Source organism: Ascaphus truei, chromosome 22 (genome assembly GCF_040206685.1).
Source record: "Ascaphus truei isolate aAscTru1 chromosome 22, aAscTru1.hap1, whole genome shotgun sequence".
NCBI classification, from domain to species: Eukaryota; Metazoa; Chordata; class Amphibia; order Anura; family Ascaphidae; genus Ascaphus; species Ascaphus truei.
The window spans coordinates 13,776,814-13,797,618 of record NC_134504.1 but is presented as its reverse complement, the minus strand read 5'-3'; the positions used below and the strand labels follow the sequence as shown (position 1 = coordinate 13,797,618).

The 20,805-nt window shown below is 52.3% G+C and overlaps 1 protein-coding gene across 1 annotated transcript in view; it reads right to left on the bottom strand.

Annotated features, from left to right (window-relative positions):
• The window catches only part of CARD14 (caspase recruitment domain family member 14), a 52,519-nt gene that overhangs the window by 18,331 nt on the left and 13,383 nt on the right, over nucleotides 1-20,805 (bottom strand). Inside the window, 7 exon segments of the mRNA XM_075580032.1 lie at nucleotides 413-503; nucleotides 506-536; nucleotides 4,764-4,868; nucleotides 6,078-6,230; nucleotides 17,187-17,512; nucleotides 18,192-18,329; nucleotides 19,307-19,519. Coding sequence (XP_075436147.1) covers nucleotides 413-503; nucleotides 506-536; nucleotides 4,764-4,868; nucleotides 6,078-6,230; nucleotides 17,187-17,512; nucleotides 18,192-18,329; nucleotides 19,307-19,517 — 1,055 coding nt within the window. The 5' untranslated portion in view covers nucleotides 19,518-19,519.

Below are 20,805 nucleotides of genomic sequence, written 5' to 3'. Positions count from 1 at the left end.
TTTCACTCATAGAATTAAATATAAAAAAGAAAATGCAGGTACACACCCCGAGGATGCCCTTAATACGGCCTGCAACGTTACAGGGGTGTAGGTTTCATTGTCTTGGAGCTATGTCTCCGACAGACAGACTATCTTATTATAATAGACGGTGAGTCATGAACACAGAAATATGTACACTTCAGTACGTCAGGTGAAAGAGGTAGAAATATCAAGAAAGCACTTGTGTCCCTGCTGGTTAATGCACCCTGAGAGTAGGGCCGCCAACAGGGGGGTTTCTGCGGGGTCGGCGTCCCGGGCCCTGTGAGTCAGGGCCGGGCCGTAATATATATATATTTTTTAAATGGCAGCGATTCCCGAGCGCATGTGCAGGGCAAAGCAGGGTGTCCGGCCTGTGAGCCCGCGTGGAGGTACCTGGTCACGCTCCTTCTGCAGCTCAGACACCTGGCTGTGGAACGCCTCCATCTTCTTCCGCAGAATGTCGCTGTCTGCCCGCAGGCTGTGATGTCCTGCACCAAGGTCCCCTTCTCCTCCTGCCACTGCGCACACACACACACAAACTCTCAGGTAACTCAGACCCTGAAGGGTGAATTAACAAACTAAACTGCGCCTCCAAACTGAGCTGGCTAGCTACTGTCAATTACATTTGTTTACATTAGAAAAGAGGCGATATGATAACTATATACAATATATTCGGGGACAATACAGGGAGCTTTCAAAAGAACTATTCATCCCACGGGCAGTACAAAGGACTCGGGGCACACCTTAAGGTTGGAGGAAAGGAAATTCACCAGCAACAAAGGAAAGGGTTCTTTACAGTAAGGGCAGGTACAGTGTGGGATTCATTACCCATGGACTGTGATGGCAGATACAATAGATTTGTTCAAAAAAACGGTTGTACATCTTTTAGAAAGGAAAGGTATATAGGATATAGGGATATACCAAATAAGTAAACATGGAAGGATGTTGATCCAGGATTAATCCTATTTGCCAATTCTTGGAGTCAGGAAATAATTTATTTTTCCCCTTATAAATATCATTAGTTGATATGTAACTGAGGTTTTTCGTAGGATCAATATACTGTAAGTACGGATATAGGATTAAAGTATCTGTCGTCTAAATTTAGCATGGGTTGTATTTAATGGACGCACGTCTTTTTCTAAGTCATCTACTATGTAACAAACATGCTGCACCATATAGTAGTGCAGAGTATCTCCATGCGTGGAAAGAATAGAACAAACTTCTTGACCGGCGCTTTCCAGTGTGGGGCATAAACAGCGTATAGATAAAGCTGTAATGAATTATTAGGAGAGACCCATAAATGTGAGAGTGTTGATGAGTTAAAGGTAAGTCCTTGAATGTTCACAGCTCATGTATTGGGCTATGTGTATACCTGTTACAGGGATAATACAGCCAGTGATAGCCTGACTGTGGCTCCCCTCGTGTGTTCTGGAACAAACTGCCCCCCAGAGCTCTACAATGTATCCTCTTCATGCCAAAGGAACAGAGAAAGGATCTGGTGAAATACTCCTGTCCGGTCTCTCCCGCCGGGTCGCGCGTCCAGTAGTGTAGTAAAAAAAAAATCCAATGTTGGAAAAAACGGAGCCAGCGAAAGCGGGGGGCTAGGGCCAAACCGAAGGGGTTCAAAACAATTCATTGCAAAAAGGGTGGCAGCATGGAGAAAGGCATAGCCGGGTAACTCCGACGCGTTTCGCCACTCCTGGTGCTCTGTATAAGAGTGCCGTGCACTCTCTTGTCTATAAAAAATATATAGAAACCCAAACCGGAAGTGACGCGGAATGCGCCGCACCATCAGCGTCAAAACCGGAAGTGGACTCGGCGGTCGACAACCCTGCCGAGTTAGACAGCGACCCCCCCCCCCTCTGGATTGATCTCCGATCTAAGGAGGCTCAGTATTATTATTTATAATGCTATCTTTAAAGTATTATGTTTCTCTATTATTCCTGTCTATTTGCATGTTGATATATCTTATACTATATTAGTGAAAGCACTGTATGTTTGCCTGCCTGGATGTCCGGTGTCCCTAGGGAAATCTCATTGGTCCCTTGGGTCGCCCGCGCCCCCCCACACCTCTCATTGACCTGAGGCGGAGTGACGGCCCACACACACACACACACACAACACAGCAGCTCTATACACACACACACACACACACACACACACAGACACACACACACACACACACAACACAGCAGCTCTATACACCCACACACACACACAACACAGCAGCTCTATACACACACACACACACACACACACACACAACACAGCAGCTCTATACACACACACACACACACACACAACACAGCAGCTCTATACACACACACACACACACACACAACACAGCAGCTCTATACACACACACACACACACACAACACAGCAGCTCTATACACACACACACACACACACAACACAGCAGCTCTATACACACACACACACACAACACAGCAGCTCTATACACACACACACACACACAACACAGCAGCTCTATACACACACACACACACACACACAACACAGCAGCTCTATACACACACACACACACAACACAGCAGCTCTATACACACACACACACAACACAGCAGCTCTATACACACACACACAACACAGCAGCTCTATACACACACACACACAACACAGCAGCTCTATACACACACACACACAACACAGCAGCTCTATACACACACACACACACAACACAGCAGCTCTATACACACACACACACACACACACAACACACACACAACACAGCAGCTCTATACACACACACACACACCCTCTGTCCGCCCCCCCTCCCCCCCCCCTCACGTGCGCCATCCTGCACTGGCTCCGGACGGGAAGCGCGGCCCTCCTACCCCAGCCGCTCCCTTACCTCCCCGGCGCTACCACCCGCTCAGGTAAGTCACTGTGCGTCCCGCTCAGCCTCAGGCCCACTGCGCGTCCCGCCTCAGCCTCAGGCCCACTGCGCGTCCCGCCTCAGCCTCAGGCCCACTGCGCGTCCCGCCTCAGCCTCAGGCCCACTGCGTGTCCCGCCTCAGCCTCAGGCCCACTGCGCGTACCGCCTCAGCCTCAGGCCCACACAGGGCGCTTCCTACCGCCGCTCAGCCAGACGCCACATCGAGCGGGCGCCGGGGGGGGGGGAGCGTGAGTCTTAGGCCCACACAGGCGCTTCCTGCAGCCGCCTGCACGCCTCACTCAGCAGGACGGCACATCGGGGGACCAAGCGGCCGCCGGGGGGGGGAGCGCGAGTCACAGGGAACGGGGGGGGGGGAAATGCCCAAACATAAATTATGACAATACATATGCCCACCGCTCTCCACCCCCCCCCACTCCCCTTTCCCCCCCCCACTCCCCTTCCCCCCCCCGCTCCCCTTTCTCCCCCCCGCTCCCCTTTCTCCCCCTCCGCTCCCCTTTCTCCCCCCTCGCCTCCCCTTTCTCCCCCCCCCCGCTCCCCTTTCTCCCCCCCCCGCTCCCCTTTCTCCCCCCCCCCGCTCCCCTTTCTCCCCCCCCCCGCTCCCTTTCTCCCCCCCCGCTCCCCTTTCTCCCCCCCCGCTCCCCTTTCTCCCCCCCGCTCCCCTTTCTCCCCCCCCCGCTCCCTTTCTCCCCCCCCGCTCCCCTTTCTCCCCGCTCCCCTTTCTCCCCCCCCCCGCTCCCCTTTCTCCCCCCCGCTCCCCTTTCTCCCCCCGCTCCCCTTTCTCCCCCCCCCGCTCCCCTTTCTCCCCCCCCGCTCCCCTTTCTCCCCCCCCCGCTCCCCTTTCTCCCCCCCCCGCTCCCCTTTCTCCCCCCCCGCTCCCTTTCTCCCCCCCCCGCTCCCCTTTCTCCCCCCCCCGCTCCCCTTTCTCCCCCCCCCGCTCCCCTTTCTCCCCCCGCTCCCCTTTCTCCTCCCCCCCCGCTCCCCTTTCTCCCCCCCGCTCCCCTTTCTCCCCCCGCTCCCTTTCTCCCCCCCCCCGCTCCCCCTTTCTCCCCCCCCCCGCTCCCCTTTCTCCCCCCCGCTCCCCTTTCTCCCCCCCCGCTCCCCTTTCTCCCCCCCCCGCTCCCTTTCTCCCCCCCCCGAAACCTTTACAACAAATACTCACCTATTGTTCCACGAGTTATAAATAATACTACCTATTACGCATTTACATCCCGGGCAACGCCGGGTCTCTCAGCTAGTTTATATATATTGGTGTCCCTGTGCCTCGCACCCGCTGAACCGTTTACACACTTTTTACTTTTCTTGCCCACATTCCTGATTGATTTATTCTGTTTTTCTTCATTATGATAGATTATAATCATATCCCACAGGACGGCATATTTCTTTTTTTTACACTTGTGTCTATTTAACATTGTATATGTTGTTCATTTATTCTTTATCACGTGTTCTTTTAATCAGGGATCAGTCATGTCATCGCAGCCTCCACCCAGAGGGGGGGGTCGCTGTCTAGCTCAGCAGGATTGGCGACCGCCAAGTCCACTTCCGGTTTGACGCTGACGGCGCCGCTCGGCGTCACTTGCGGTTTGGGTTTCTATATATATATTTCTATAGACAAGAGAGTGCAAGACACTCTTTGACAAAGTGCCAGGAACGCGAAACGCGTCAGAGGTACCACACTATGCCTTTCTCCATGCTGTCACCCTTTTTGCAATACATTTTTAACACATTCGGTTTGTGCCTAGCCCCCGCTTTTCCGCTGTGCCCCGTTGAAGCTCACGGAACGACCCCTCGCGTTCCTCACCCAACGCTGTGTGGGGAAGGGCACTTACCAGTTTCTTGAGGCCCTCATCAGCTGCAGCCTTCTCCCTGGCACAGTGCAATTGGTTCAGGAGCTCTTGTGTGTTTTGCAGATCCTGCTTCTCACCCTCCCTCCCCTGAGGAAACAGAGGGTAAGAAGGGGTGGCGTGGAGCACTTAGGGGCAAGAGGGATACAGTGGACAGTGCAGGTAAAGGGGGGGCCGAAGGGGCCAGAAAGAGCTGCCAGTAATTGAGAGTGTCTCTTTGAAGTGGATACACAATGAATAGAGTTGGCATGCCGGGTTAGGGGGCAGACACGCAAGGTTAGGGAGCTGGCACGAGGGGTCAGGCGTGCCCTATTAGGGAGCAGGAGCGCCGGGTCAGGGAGCAGGAGCGCCGGGTCAGGGGGCAGGAGCGCCGGGTCAGGGAGCAGGAGCGCCGGGTCAGGGAGCAGGAGTGCCGGGTCAGGGACAGGAGCGCCGGTCAGGAGACAGGAGCGCCGGGTCAGGGGGCAGGAGCGCCGGGTCAGGGGACAGGAGCGCCGGGTCAGGGGACAGGAGCGCCGGGTCAGGGGGCAGGAGCGCCGGGTCAGGGGGCAGGAGCGCCGGGTCAGGGGGCATGAGCGCCGGGTCAGGGAGCAGGAGCGCCGGGTCAGGGGGCATGAGCGCCGGGGTCAGGGAGCAGGAGCGCCGGGTCAGGGGGCATGAGCGCCGGGTCAGGGGGCAGGAGCGCCGGGTCAGGGTGCATGAGCGCCGGGTCAGGGGGCAGGAGCGCCGGGTCAGGGGGCAGGAGCGCCGGGTCAGGGGGCATGAGCGCCGGGTCAGGGGGCAGGAGCGCCGGGTCAGGGGGCAGGAGCGCCGGGTCAGGGGGCAGGAGCGCGGGTCAGGGGGCAGGAGCGCCGGGTCAGGGGGCAGGAGCGCCGGGTCAGGGGGCAGGAGCGCCGGTCAGGGGGCAGGAGCGCCGGGTCAGGGGGCAGGAGCGCCGGGTCAGGGAGCAGGAGCGCGGGTCAGGGGACAGGAGCGCCGGGTCAGGGGGCAGGAGCGCCGGGTCAGGGGGCAGGAGCGCCGGGTCAGGGGGCAGGAGCGCCGGGTCAGGGGGCAGGAGCGCCGGGTCAGGGGGCAGGAGCGCCGGGTCAGGGGGCAGGAGAGCTGAGTTAGGGGACAGGAGAGCTGAGTTAGGGGGCAAGAGCGCCGGGTCAGGGGGGCAGGAGAGCTGAGTTAGGGGGCAGGAGCGCCGGGTCAGGGGGCATGAGCGCCGGGGTCAGGGGACAGGAGCGCCGGGTCAGGGGGCAGGAGAGCTGAGTTAGGGGGCAAGAGCACCGCGATAGGGGTGGAGCTGGGTCTCACCAGTTTGTCCTGTCCCATCAGCTCCTCTCTCAGCCTCCTGTTCTCCTCTCTCAGGACCAGCAATTGTTCCTCACACAGAGTCCTGCTGCTCCACCCCTGAGCCGCCTGCAGCTCCGCACGTGCCCTCTGCAACTCCTCCTTCAGCGCATAGAACTGCGGGGGGGGAGAGGAATCAGGAGCTGAGCTCACACTCCTGCCCGGGGGGGGATAACACACACCCCACCGCTGGCACCACTCACCACCTGTTTGCTCCAGAGGGGCCTGTAAGCCAATATCTATATCACGCAGAGCATCGCATCGCTGGTCTGTGCTATATAACACGCAGAGCATCGCATCGCTGGTCTGTGCTATATAACACGCAGAGCATCGCTGGTCTGTGCTATATAACACGCAGAGCATCGCATCGCTGGTCTGTGCTATATATCACGCAGAGCATCGCATCGCTGGTCTGTGCTATATAACACGCAGAGCATCGCTGGTCTGTGCTATATAACACGCAGAGCATCGCTGGTCTGTGCTATATAACACGCAGAGCATCGCATCGCATCGCTGGTCTGTGCTATATAACACGCAGAGCATTGCATTGCTGATCTGTGCTATATAACACGCAGAGCATCGCATCGCTGGTCTGTGCTATGTAACACGCAGAGCATTGCATTGCTGATCTGTGCTATATAACACGCAGAGCATCGCATCGCTGGTCTGTGCTATATAACACGCAGAGCATCGCTGGTCTGTGCTATATAACACGCAGAGCATTGCATCGCTGGCCTGTGCTATATAAAACGCAGAGCATCACATCGCTGGTCTGTGCTATGTAACACGCAGAGCATTGCATTGCTGATCTGTGCTATATAACACGCAGAGCATTGCATCGCTGGCCTGTGCTATATAAAACGCAGAGCATCGCATCGCTGGTCTGTGCTATGTAACACGCAGAGCATTGCATTGCTGATCTGTGCTATATAACACGCAGAGCATCGCATCGTTGGTCTGTGCTATATAACACGCAGAGCATCGCTGGTCTGTGCTATATAACACGCAGAGCATCGCATCGCTGGTCTGTGCTATATAACACGCAGAGCATTGCATTGCTGATCTGTGCTATATAACACGCAGAGCATCGCATCGCTGGTCTGTGCTATATAACACCCAGAGCATTGCATTGCTGATCTGTGCTATATAAGACGCAGAGCATCGCATCGCTGGTCTGTGCTATATAACACGCAGAGCATCGCTGGTCTGTGCTATATAACACGCAGAGCATTGCATCGCTGGCCTGTGCTATATAAAACGCAGAGCATCGCTGGTCTGTGCTATATAACATGCAGAGCATTGCTGGTCTGTGCTATATAACACGCAGAGCATTGCATTGCTGATCTGTGCTATATAACACGCAGAGCATCGCATCGCTGGTCTGTGCTATGTAACACGCAGAGCATTGCATTGCTGATCTGTGCTATATAACACGCAGAGCATCGCATCGCTGGTCTGTGCTATATAACACGCAGAGCATCGCTGGTCTGTGCTATATAACACGCAGAGCATCGCTGGTCTGTGCTATATAACATGCAGAGCATCGCTGGTCTGTGCTATATAACACGCAGAGCATCGCATCGCTGGTCTGTGCTATATAACACGCAGAGCATCGCTGGTCTGTGCTATATAACATGCAGAGCATTGCAACACGCAGAGCATTGCATTGCTGATCTGTGCTATATAACACGCAGAGCATCGCATCGCTGGTCTGTGCTATATAACACGCAGAGCATCGCTGGTCTGTGCTATATAACATCGAATCGCTGGTTTGTGCTATATAACACGCAGAGCATCGCATCGCTGGTCTGTGCTATATAACACGCAGAGCATCGCATCGCTGGTCTGTGCTATATAACACGCAGAGCATCACATCGCTGGTCTGTGCTATATAACACGCAGAGCATCGCATCGCATCGCTGATCTGTGCTATATAACACGCAGAGCATCGCATCGCTGGTCTGTGCTATATAACACGCAGAGCATCGCATCGTTGGTCTGTGCTATATAACACGAAGAGCATCGCATTGCTGGTCTGTGCTATATAACACGCAGAGCATCGCATCGCTGATCTGTGCTATATAACATTCAGAGCATCGCATCGCTGGTCTGTGCTATATAACACGCAGAGCATCGCATCGCTGGTCTGTGCTATATAACACGCAGAGCATCGCTGGCCTGTGCTATATAACACGCAGAGCATCGCATCGCTGGTCTGTGCTATATAACACGCAGAGCATCGCATCGCATCGCTGGTCTGTGCTATATAACACGCAGAGCATCACATCGCTGGTATGTGCTATATAACACGCAGAGCATCGCATCGCTGGTCTGTGCTATATAACACGCAGAGTATCGCTGGTCTGTGCTATATAACACGCAGAGCATCACATCGCTGGTCTGTGCTATATAACACGCAGAGCATCGCTGGTCTGTGCTATATAACACGCAGACCATCGCTGGTCTGTGCTATATAACACGCAGAGCATCGCTGGTCTGTGCTATATAACACGCAGAGCATCACATCGCTGGTCTGTGCTATATAACACGCAGAGCATCGCTGGTCTGTGCTATATAACACGCAGACCATCGCTGGTCTGTGCTATATAACACGCAGAGCATCGCTGGTCTGTGCTATATAACACGCAAAGCATCGCATCGCTGGTCTGTGCTATATAACACGCAGAGCATCGCATCGCTGGTCTGTGCTATATAACACGCAGAGCATCGCATCGCTGGTCTGTGCTATATAACATGCAGAGCATCGCATCGCTGGTCTGTGCTATATAACACGCAGAGCATCGCATCGCTGGTCTGTGCTATATATCACGCAGAGCATCGCATCGTTAGTCTGTGCTATAAAACACGCAGAGCATTGCATTGCTGGTCTGTGCTATAAAACACGCAGAGCATCGCATCGCTGGTCTGTGCTATATAATACGCAGAGCATCGCATCGCTGGTCTGTGCTATATAACACGCAGAGCATCGCATCGCTGGTCTGTGCTATATAACACGCAGAGCATCGCATCGCTGGTCTGTGCTATATAACACGCAGAGCATCGCATCGCTGGTCTGTGCTATATAACACGCAGAGCATTGCATTGCTGATCTGTGCTATATAACACGCAGAGCATCGCATCGCTGGTCTGTGCTATATAACACGCAGAGCATCATATCGCTGGTCTGTGCTATATAACACGCAGAGCATCGCTGGTCTGTGCTATATAATACGCAGAGCATCACATCGCTTGTCTGTGCTATATATCACGCAGAGCATCGCTGGTCTGTGCTATATAACACGCAGAGCATCGCATCGCTGGTCTGTGCTATATAACACGCAGAGCATTGCATTGCTGATCTGTGCTATATAACACGCAGAGCATCGCATCGCTGGTCTGTGCTATATAACACGCAGAGCATTGCATTGCTGATCTGTGCTATATAAGACGCAGAGCATCGCATCGCTGGTCTGTGCTATATAACACGCAGAGCATCGCTGGTCTGTGCTATATAACACGCAGAGCATTGCATCGCTGGCCTGTGCTATATAAAACGCAGAGCATCGCTGGTCTGTGCTATATAACACGCAGACCATCGCTGGTCTGTGCTATATAACATGCAGAGCATCGCTGGTCTGTGCTATATAACACGCAGAGCATCGCATCGCTGGTCTGTGCTATATAACACGCAGAGCATCGCTGGTCTGTGCTATATAACATGCAGAGCATCGCTGGTCTGTGCTATATAACACGCAGAGCATCGCTGGTCTGTGCTATATAACATGCAGAGCATCGCTGGTCTGTGCTATATAACACGCAGAGCATTGCATTGCTGATCTGTGCTATATAACACGCAGAGCATCGCATCGCTGGTCTGTGCTATGTAACACGCAGAGCATTGCATTGCTGATCTGTGCTATATAACACGCAGAGCATCGCATCGCTGGTCTGTGCTATATAACACGCAGAGCATCGCTGGTCTGTGCTATATAACACGCAGAGCATCGCTGGTCTGTGCTATATAACATGCAGAGCATCGCTGGTCTGTGCTATATAACACGCAGAGCATCGCATCGCTGGTCTGTGCTATATAACACGCAGAGCATCGCTGGTCTGTGCTATATAACATCGAATCGCTGGTTTGTGCTATATAACACGCAGAGCATCGCATCGCTGGTCTGTGCTATATAACACGCAGAGCATCGCATCGCTGGTCTGTGCTATATAACACGCAGAGCATCACATCGCTGGTCTGTGCTATATAACACGCAGAGCATCGCATCGCTGATCTGTGCTATATAACACGCAGAGCATCGCATCGCTGGTCTGTGCTATATAACACGCAGAGCATCGCATCGTTGGTCTGTGCTATATAACACGAAGAGCATCGCATCGCTGGTCTGTGCTATATAACACGCAGAGCATCGCATCGCTGATCTGTGCTATATAACATTCAGAGCATCGCATCGCTGGTCTGTGCTATATAACACGCAGAGCATCGCATCGCTGGTCTGTGCTATTTAACACGCAGAGCATCGCTGGCCTGTGCTATATAACACGCAGAGCATCGCATCGCTGGTCTGTGCTATATAACACGCAGAGCATCGCATCGCATCGCTGGTCTGTGCTATATAACACGCAGAGCATCACATCGCTGATCTGTGCTATATAACACGCAGAGCATCGCATCGCTGGTCTGTGCTATATAACACGCAGAGCATCGCTGGTCTGTGCTATATAACACGCAGAGCATCACATCGCTGGTCTGTGCTATATAACACGCAGAGCATCGCTGGTCTGTGCTATATAACACGCAGACCATCGCTGGTCTGTGCTATATAACACGCAGAGCATCGCTGGTCTCTGCTATATAACACGCAGAGCATCACATCGCTGGTCTGTGCTATATAACACGCAGAGCATCGCTGGTCTGTGCTATATAACACGCAGACCATCGCTGGTCTGTGCTATATAACACGCAGAGCATCGCTGGTCTGTGCTATATAACACGCAAAGCATCGCATCGCTGGTCTGTGCTATATAACACGCAGAGCATCGCATCGCTGGTCTGTGCTATATAACACGCAGAGCATCGCATCGCTGGTCTGTGCTATATAACATGCAGAGCATCGCATCGCTGGTCTGTGCTATATAACACGCAGAGCATCGCATCGCTGGTCTGTGCTATATAACACGCAGAGCATCGCTGGTCTGTGCTATATAACACGCAGAGCATCACATCGCTTGTCTGTGCTATATATCACGCAGAGCATCGCTGGTCTGTGCTATATAAAACGCAGAGCATCGCATCGCTGGTCTGTGCTATATAACACGCAGAGCATCGCTGGTCTGTGCTATATAACACGCAGAGCATCGCTGGTCTGTGCTATATAACACACAGAGCATCGCATCGCTGGTCTGTGCTATATAACACGCAGAGCATCGCATCGCTGGTCTGTGCTATATAACACGCAGAGCATCGCATCGCTGGTCTGTGCTATATAACACGCAGAGCATCGCTGGTCTGTGCTATATAACACGCAGAGCATCGCATCGCTGGTCTGTGCTATATAACACGCAGAGCATCGCATCGCTGGTCTGTGCTATATAACACGCAGAGCATCGCATCGCTGGTCTGTGCTATATAACACGCAGAGCATTGCTGGTCTGTGCTATATAACACGCAGAGCATCGCATCGCTGGTCTGTGCTATATATCACGCATCGCATCGCTGGTCTGTGCTATATAACACGCAGAGCATCACATCGCTGGTCTGTGCTATATAACACGCAGAGCATCGCATCGCTGGTCTGTGCTATATAACACGCAGAGCATCGCATCGCTGGTCTGTGCTATATAACACGCAGAGCATCGCATCGCTGGTCTGTGCTATATAACACGCAGAGCATCGCTGGTCTGTGCTATATAACACGCAGAGCATCACATCGCTGGTCTGTGCTATATAACATGCAGAGCATCGCATCGCTGGTCTGTGCTATATATCACGCAGAGCATCGCATCGCTGGCCTGTGCTATATATCACGCAGAGCATCGCATCGCTGGTCTGTGCTATATAACACGCAGAGCATCGCATCGCTGGTCTGTGCTATATAACACGCAGAGCATCGCATCGCTAGTCTGTGCTATATAACACGCAGAGCATCGCATCGCTGGTCTGTGCTATATAACACGCAGAGCATCGCATCGCATCGCTGGTCTGTGCTATATAACACGCAGAGCATCGCTGGTCTGTGCTATATAACACGCAGAGCATCGCTGGTCTGTGCTATATAACACGCAGAGCATCGCATCGCTGGTCTGTGCTATATAACACGCAGAGCATCACATCGCTGGTCTGTGCTATATAACACGCAGAGCATCGCATCGCTGGTCTGTGCTATATAACACGCAGAGCATCGCATCGCTGGTCTGTGCTATATAACACGCAGAGCATCGCATCGCTGGTCTGTGCTATATAACACGCAGAGCATCGCATCGCTGGTCTGTGCTATAAAACACGCAGAGCATCGCATCGCTGATCTGTGCTATAAAACATGCAGAGCATCGCATCGCTGATCTGTGCTATAAAACACGCAGAGCATCGCATCGCTGATCTGTGCTATATAACACGCAGAGCATCACATCGCTGGTCTGTGCTATATAACACGCAGAGCATCGCTTCGCTGGTCTGTGCTATATATCACGCAGAGCATCACATCGCTGATCTGTGCTATATAACACGCAGAGCATCGCATCGCTGGTCTGTGCTATATAACACGCAGAGCATCGCATCGCTGGTCTGTGCTATATAACACGCAGAGCATCACATCGCTGGTCTGTGCTATATAACACGCAGAGCATCGCATCGCTGGTCTGTGCTATATAACACGCAGAGCATCACATCGCTGGTCTGTGCTATATAACACGCAGAGCATCGCATTGCTGGTCTGTGCTATATAACACGCAGAGCATCACATCGCTGGTCTGGGCTATATAACACGCAGAGCATCACATCGCTGGTCTGTGCTATATAACACGCAGAGCATCACATCGCTGGTCTGTGCTATATAACACGCAGAGCATCACATCGCTGGTCTGTGCTATATAACACGCAGAGCATCACATCGCTGGTCTGTGCTATATAACACGCAGAGCATCGCTAGTCTCTTTGGTAGCAAATAAATGAACAGTTTAGTGCTACAAACATTGAGTGAAAGCGCTCAGTCTTGTAATAACTATTAATTCGGTTCAACTTTGCACATTGAGCCCAGTGAGGGTAACTGCGCACAGCACATTAATGCAACAAATACCGCAGAATAAGCCTCTGTTAGGGACGTCGTGCCGACATAAATCCACTTTCAGAAATGGTTCCTTAAAGACGTGTGCGTCGGTGTGTGTGCGTGGGTGTGCGTGGGTGTGCGTGGGTGTGCGTGCACTCACACAATAATAATACAGTAGTGGATGGTGCTCACACAGAAAATATAAAGACCTCCTCAGAGAAGAGAGGAAGAAAATCTTCCGAAGTACGGCACACAGGCGCACACAGGCGGACAGGCGCACACAGGTAGACAGGCGCACACAGGTAGACAGGCGCACACAGGCGGACAGGCGCACACAGGCGGACAGGCGCACACAGGCGGACAGGCGCACACAGGCGGACAGGCGCACACAGGCGGACAGGCGCACAGGCGCACACAGGCGGACAGGCGCACACAGGCGGACAGGCGCACACAGGCGGACAGGCGCACACAGGCGGACAGGCGCACACAGGTAGACAGGCGCACACAGGCGGACAGGCGCACACAGGCGGACAGGCGCACACAGGTAAAGAAGCGCACACAGGCGGACAGGCACACAGGCACGCGCAGGCGTACGCAGACGCATGTGACTCAATCACAGGAAAATCTTATTGAAAGATACAAACTTTATTATAATATAGGGACACATCTCTAGTTCTCTGGCGAGTCCGGTGAGTCGATCAACTGGAAGTTTTCCTTCGCCAATATCAAGATCTGCTGAACGGATCAGCCAGCAGAATAACCACCTCCCATGCATGTAGTGAGCTTTCATCTGGGAACTTTGTGCCGAAATAGGAATTTTTTAAAACATGCTTTTCGATCATCAGCTATAGTTCCCTTTGGTACAATAGGGAGCGTTTGGCGAAAATCTCCTTCTAAAACAACAACTCCTCCCAGAATAGTGTCATTGACTCAGAAGTCCTGAAGCGTGCGAGCGAGCGCCTCTAGTGCTGCGTGTGTGGGGGACATTGTGCTCTCTGAAGTGTGCGAGCGAGCGCTTGTAATGCTGTGTGTGTGGGACATTGCGCTCTCTGAAGTGCGCGAGCGAGCGCCTCCAACGCTCCCTGTATGGGGGACATTGCATTCTCTGAAGTGTGCGAGCGAGCGCCTCTAACGCTGTGTGTGTGTGTGGGACATTGCGCTCTCTGAAGTGTGCGAGCGAGCACCTCTAACGCTCCGTGTGTGCGGGACATTGCGCTCTCTGAAGTGTGTGAGCGAGCGCCTCTAACGCTCCGTGTGTGCGGGACATTGCGCTCTCTGAAGTGTGTGAGCGAGCGCGTGTAACGCTGCATGTGTGGGACATTGCGCTCTCTGAACTGTGCGAGTGAGCGCTTGTAATGCTGCGTGTGTGCGGGACATTGCACTCTCTGAAGTGTGCGAGCGAGCGCCTCTAACGCTGCGTGTGTGCGGGACATTGCGCTCTCTGAAGTGTGCGAGCGAGCGCCTCTAACGCTGCGTGTGTGTGGGACATTGCGCTCTCTGAAGTGTGCGAGCGAGCGCCTCTAACGCTGCGTGTGTGTGGGACATTGCGCTCTCTGAAGTATGCGAGCGAGCGCCTCTAACGCTGCGTGTGTGTGGGACATTGCGCTCTCTGAAGTGTGCGAGCGAGCGCCTCTAACGCTGCGTGTGTGGGACATTGCGCTCTGAAGTGTGCGAGCGAGCGCCTCTAACGCTGCGTGTGTGGGACATTGCGCTCTCTGAAGTGTGCGAGCGAGCGCCTCTAACGCTGCGTGTGTGCGGGACATTGCGCTCTCTGACGTGTGCGAGCGAGCGCCTCTAACGCTGCGTGTGTGAGACATTGCGCTCTCTGAAGTGTGCGAGCGAGCGCCTAACGCTGTGTGTGGGGACATTGCGCTCTCTGAAGTGTGCGAGCGAGCGCCTCTAACGCTGCGTGTGTGCGGGACATTGCGCTCTCTGAAGTGTGCGAGCGAGCGCCTCTAACGCTGCGTGTGTGGGGGACATTGCGCTCTCTGAAGTATGCGAGCGAGCGCCTCTAACGCTGCGTGTGTGCGGGACATTGCGCTCTCTGAAGTGTGCGAGCGAGCGCCTCTAACGCTGCGTGTGTGCGGGACATTGCGCTCTCTGAAGTGTGCGAGCGAGCGCCTCTAACGCTGCGTGTGTGCGGGACATTGCGCTCTCTGTCTCCGGAAGAACTTTCGCTGCTCCGGGATTTTTGCTGATGCTGCACATTGGATTGTCAGAGAGGCCGAGATGACGCGGCAGCTCCAGGGTTGTGTGACGGGATCAGGTCGTCTGTGAGGTCATAACTGATGACATCACATGTCGTTGCCGATGTCATTTGTGAATTGTATACAAACAGAAAAAAACCTGCTCCTTGATCTCAGGAACCATCATGCAAAATTTGGTGACGGTATCTTAAAAGGCGTCCAAGTGCAAAGTGAACAGACAACCTCCCCAAATATATAGTAGATGATAGCATTAGGCTGCTGATTATACATGGAGTCCCTAACTAGTAGTCAGAGATGTGTCCATATGTTATGAATGTTGTATCTTTCAACAACATTCCCGTGCGCCCGTACCTCAGTCGTGAAGCATCTCTCTGCTGAGGGAGACAACTCGCAGCACGCACACTCACACGCGTACATACTCTGGCACATACGTACACTCACATGTATATACAGTATATATATATATATATATATATATATATAACATTCCCATGAGTCGTGAAGTGTCTCTCTGCTGAGGGAGACAACTCGCAGCACGCACACTCACACGCGTACATACTCTGGCACATACGTACACTCACATGTATATACAGTATATATATATATATATATATATATATATAACATTCCCATGAGTCGTGAAGTGTCTCTCTGCTGAGGGAGACAACTCGCAGCACGCACACTCACACGCGTACATACTCTGGCACATACGTACACTCACATGTATATACAGTATATATATATATATATATATATATATAACATTCCCATGAGTCGTGAAGCATCTCTCTGCTGAGGGAGACAACTCGCAGCACGCACACTCACACGCGTACATACTCTGGCACATACGTACACTCACATGTATATACAGTATATATATATATATATATATATATATAACATTCCCATGAGTCGTGAAGTGTCTCTCTGCTGAGGGAGACAACTCGCAGCACGCACACTCACACGCGTACATACTCTGGCACATACGTACACTCACATGTATATACAGTATATATATATATATATATATATATATAACATTCCCATGAGTCGTGAAGTGTCTCTCTGCTGAGGGAGACAACTCGCAGCACGCACACTCACACGCGTACATACTCTGGCACATACGTACACTCACATGTATATACAGTATATATATATATATATATATAACATTCCCATGAGTCGTGAAGCATCTCTCTGCTGAGGGAGACAACTCGCAGCACGCACACTCACACGCGTACATACTCTGGCACATACGTACACTCACATGTATATACAGTATATATATATATATATATATATATATAACATTCCCATGAGTCGTGAAGTGTCTCTCTGCTGAGGGAGACAACTCGCAGCACGCACACTCACACACGTACATACTCTGGCACATACGTACACTCACATGTATATACAGTATATATATATATATAACATTCCCGTGCGCCCGTACCTCAGTCGTGAAGCGTCTCTCTGCTGAGGGAGACAACTCGCAGCACGTACACTCACACACGTACATACTCTGGCACATACGTACACTCACATGTGTATACAGTATATATATATGGACCCCTGCTAAGTCTGACCTGTTCCTGCAGCTCGCTGCCTCTGGTGTGCATGGCGTCCTTCTCCTGCAGAGCGTGGGTGTAACGCATGGACAGCTCATACAGCTCGTCCTTCAGCTTGCTTAGCATCTCGCTCTGGGCGGCCATCTCCCTGCCGAGCCGCTGCTTGTCCTGCTCCATGCTCCGCACGGACTCCCCCTCCTCCTCCAGCTTACGCTGCTTCTCGCGCATCTTCCGCAGGTGGTGCACCAGCGCGGCCTTCAGCTGCTTCTCCTGGACCAGTTCCTCCTGCAGGCCCCCCAGGGCGTGCATCAGGAACACGCTCAGCTGGCTGCTGTCTATCAGGTCTGAGAGGGGAGCACGGGGTCAGGGGGGCAGATTATACCTCACATTAATCCCCAGCGGCACTCAGGAGCCAAACAACGCCAGGGGAGTGACATTATGATGTAACAATTGGGGAGTGACAATGGTGCCAGACTGACAGTGGGGACAGGACACTGATGTGACACTTGGGGACAGGACACTGATGTGACACTGGGGACAGGACACTGATGTGACACTTGGGGACAGGACACTGATGTGACACTGGGGACTGGACACTGATGTGACACTGGGGACTGGACACTGATGTGACACTGGGGACTGGACACTGATGTGACTCTGGGGACAGGGCACTGATGTGACTCTGGGGACAGGGCACTGATGTGACTCTGGGGACAGGGCACTGATGTGACTCTGGGGACAGGACACTGATGTGACTCTGGGGACAGGGCACTGATGTGACTCTGGGGACAGGACACTGATGTGACACTGGGGACAGGACACTGATGTGACACTGGGGACAGGACACTGATGTGACACTTGGGGACAGGGCACTGATGTGACTCTGGGGACAGGACACTGATGTGACTCTGGGGACAGGACACTGATGTGACTCTGGGGACTAGCTGGATCAGATGTGACTGCTGCAGGGTAACATGGATTGTGTGGATACACAGACAGACACCCTCCTCTGCCACCTCTTACTGCTAAAGCTGTTCAGGTCCATGGACGGTTCCTTCCCAGTGATGAGGGTGTAAATTCTGGGATTCACCAGGATCAGGCTGTCCAGGAAGGCGATGCCACCATTCTTACCCCGATTGCGGAGCAGGTCCAAGAGGTGCCCTGAAACACAAAGAGCAGATCACATAATGCAACATGCAGTGCGAATCCAGAGCACAGGGAACAGCGTGAATCTAGAATACAGGGAACAGAGCGAATCCAGAGCACAGGGAACAGAGAAATGCTAGAGCACAGGGACGAGAGCGAATCCAGAGCACAGGGAACAGAGCGAATCCAGAGCACAGGGAAGAGAGCGAATCCAGAGCACAGGGAAGAGAGCAAATCCAGAGCACAGGGCAGAGAGCGAATCCAGAGCACAGGGAAGAGAGCGAATCCAGAGCACAGGGAAGAGAGCGAATCCAGAGCACAGGGAAGAGAGCGAATCCAGAGCACAGGGAAGAGAGCAGATCCAGAGCACAGGGAAGAGAGTGGATCCAGAGCACAGGGAAGAGAATGGATCCAGAGCACAGGGAAGAGAGTAAATCCAGAGCGAGGGAAGAGAGTAAATCCAGACGCAGGGAAGAGAGTAAATCCAGACGCAGGGAAGAGAGTAAATCCAGATGCAGGGAAGGGAGGGAATCCAGAGCACAGGCAAGAGAGCGAATCCAGAGCACAGGCAAGAGAGTGAATCTAGAATACTAGAATATAGGGAAGAGAGCAAATCCAGAGCACAGAGTAGAGAGTGAATCCAGAGCACAGGAAAGAGAGTGATTCCAGAGCACAGGGAACAGAGTGAATCAAAAGAACAGGGCAAATCTAGAGTGAATCTAAGGAACAGAAGACAGAGCAAAACTAGAGCACAGAACACAGAGAAAATCAAGAACAGTTAAGAGAGTGAATCCAGAGCACAGAACACAGAGCAAATCTAGAGCAAGTGCAAAAAAAAACAGGACCCAGAGAAAACCCAAAGCATAGGGAACAGAGCGAATCTAGAGCACCCATTAAGAGTGCATCCAAAGCAAGCACACAGAGCAAAAGCTCCACATTCTCTCCGATCCCTCAGGCTGGAGGTTACAGGGGGTCCTGTGAGCCCAACTTACCGAGCCTCATGGCCCTATTAGTGAACTTGGCACAGTGCAGAACTTCCTCCTCATCGAGGGCATCCAGCACCTTGGCCTGGCGCAGGTACGGGGTGAGGCGCTCCGGGCACAGACTGCGCACAATCTTACACCGGTGTTTCTCTATCAACTCCCACAGCTCCTCCTCATCCAGGTCCTTCAGCTCCGGCTCCTCCTGCCAGCTTGCCGCCATCACTGCACAAACAGCAATGAGCAGTCACTGACTGTGACGGTGAAGGGGTACTGTAACAGGGGAGTAATCCCTGTTCAAGTACTGTGCCTTTAATCTAGCAGTGTGGTGGTTAACTGCTGGTAGTCAATTAATAAACACCACCTGCCTGATTTAGATTGCTTACAAAAGCCTGTCTGTTGAGACAGGAAGTGACTCCTTAGCTCACTTGTGAGCTGACCTTTGGAGACACCACATGACTTGAGCTCTGCCAGAAGACACAGCAGAGCTGATTTCAAGACACAGGGAAAACTACTAAACCTGAAGCTGACACACCCTGAGTGAAGGGAGCTGAACCAGGAACTGAGATTTTCACTCCAAGAAACAGATAAGACTTTCATTCTTAAGAGACTTCTTATATCTGCTTATTTCATGCTATGTGTTTGGGGCTGGGAGAAATGCTTGACTAAGGGAGATGTGAATTAATTGCATAGTGTTTCACTAGAAATACTCCCAAGTGAATAGAAGCTTTGTTCCCCCCCCCTGTGTTTGGATGGATTTCCTGATGAAAAGGAAAAGGCACAATAAAGCCTTATTATAATTTCACCTTATAAAAGTCTCCAATTGTGTACCTCTGTGAACGTCCGTCTACAGGTACCCAGGCCAATAATAAAGGTGTTATGCCCGATTGGGTGCCCCTAAGCCATATTGGGGAATCATAGATTGTCAGCTCTGCAACCCAGTATTGGCATGAACACTGTAATTTCAATATAAATGTATGTGTCTCTCCCACCAGGTATAAGGTGGCGAGACTAATGTGATTTCTAAATGTAAAAGGTGTTACTGTGGCAGCGTTTTCCTGTAACCACGCAAAGGAAAAATGGTTTTAAAAACCAGCAGCTAGCAGCAAAGCAGGCAGCATTTTGCTAACTTTCGCTAGGAAGCTCCTAGCGCGCTGAGATTTGCTGTGAGCACTGTTCGGGTAAAAATCAGGAAATATCATATCGCACAATTTTTATAGAGTTATAGAAAAACTAATGAATTAAAGTCCCCCTATTTTAATTGCGCCAACATGTTGGGCATATTGGAATTTTCATCTAACACGCCAGAGACATACGGAAACCCTTAATTTGTAAGTACTGTCGTTTAGAAATGTATGGCAGGAAATTCCTGCAAGGGAAGGGCGTATGGTCTGGAGTTGAAAGGCTTCCGACTTACTAAGGTGTGAAGTGGGGAGGTGTAACTCAAGTATCCCCCATCTTAGTAATGTCCGGGCAAATGGGCCAGATGTCCGGCCAGCTCAGACAAAATG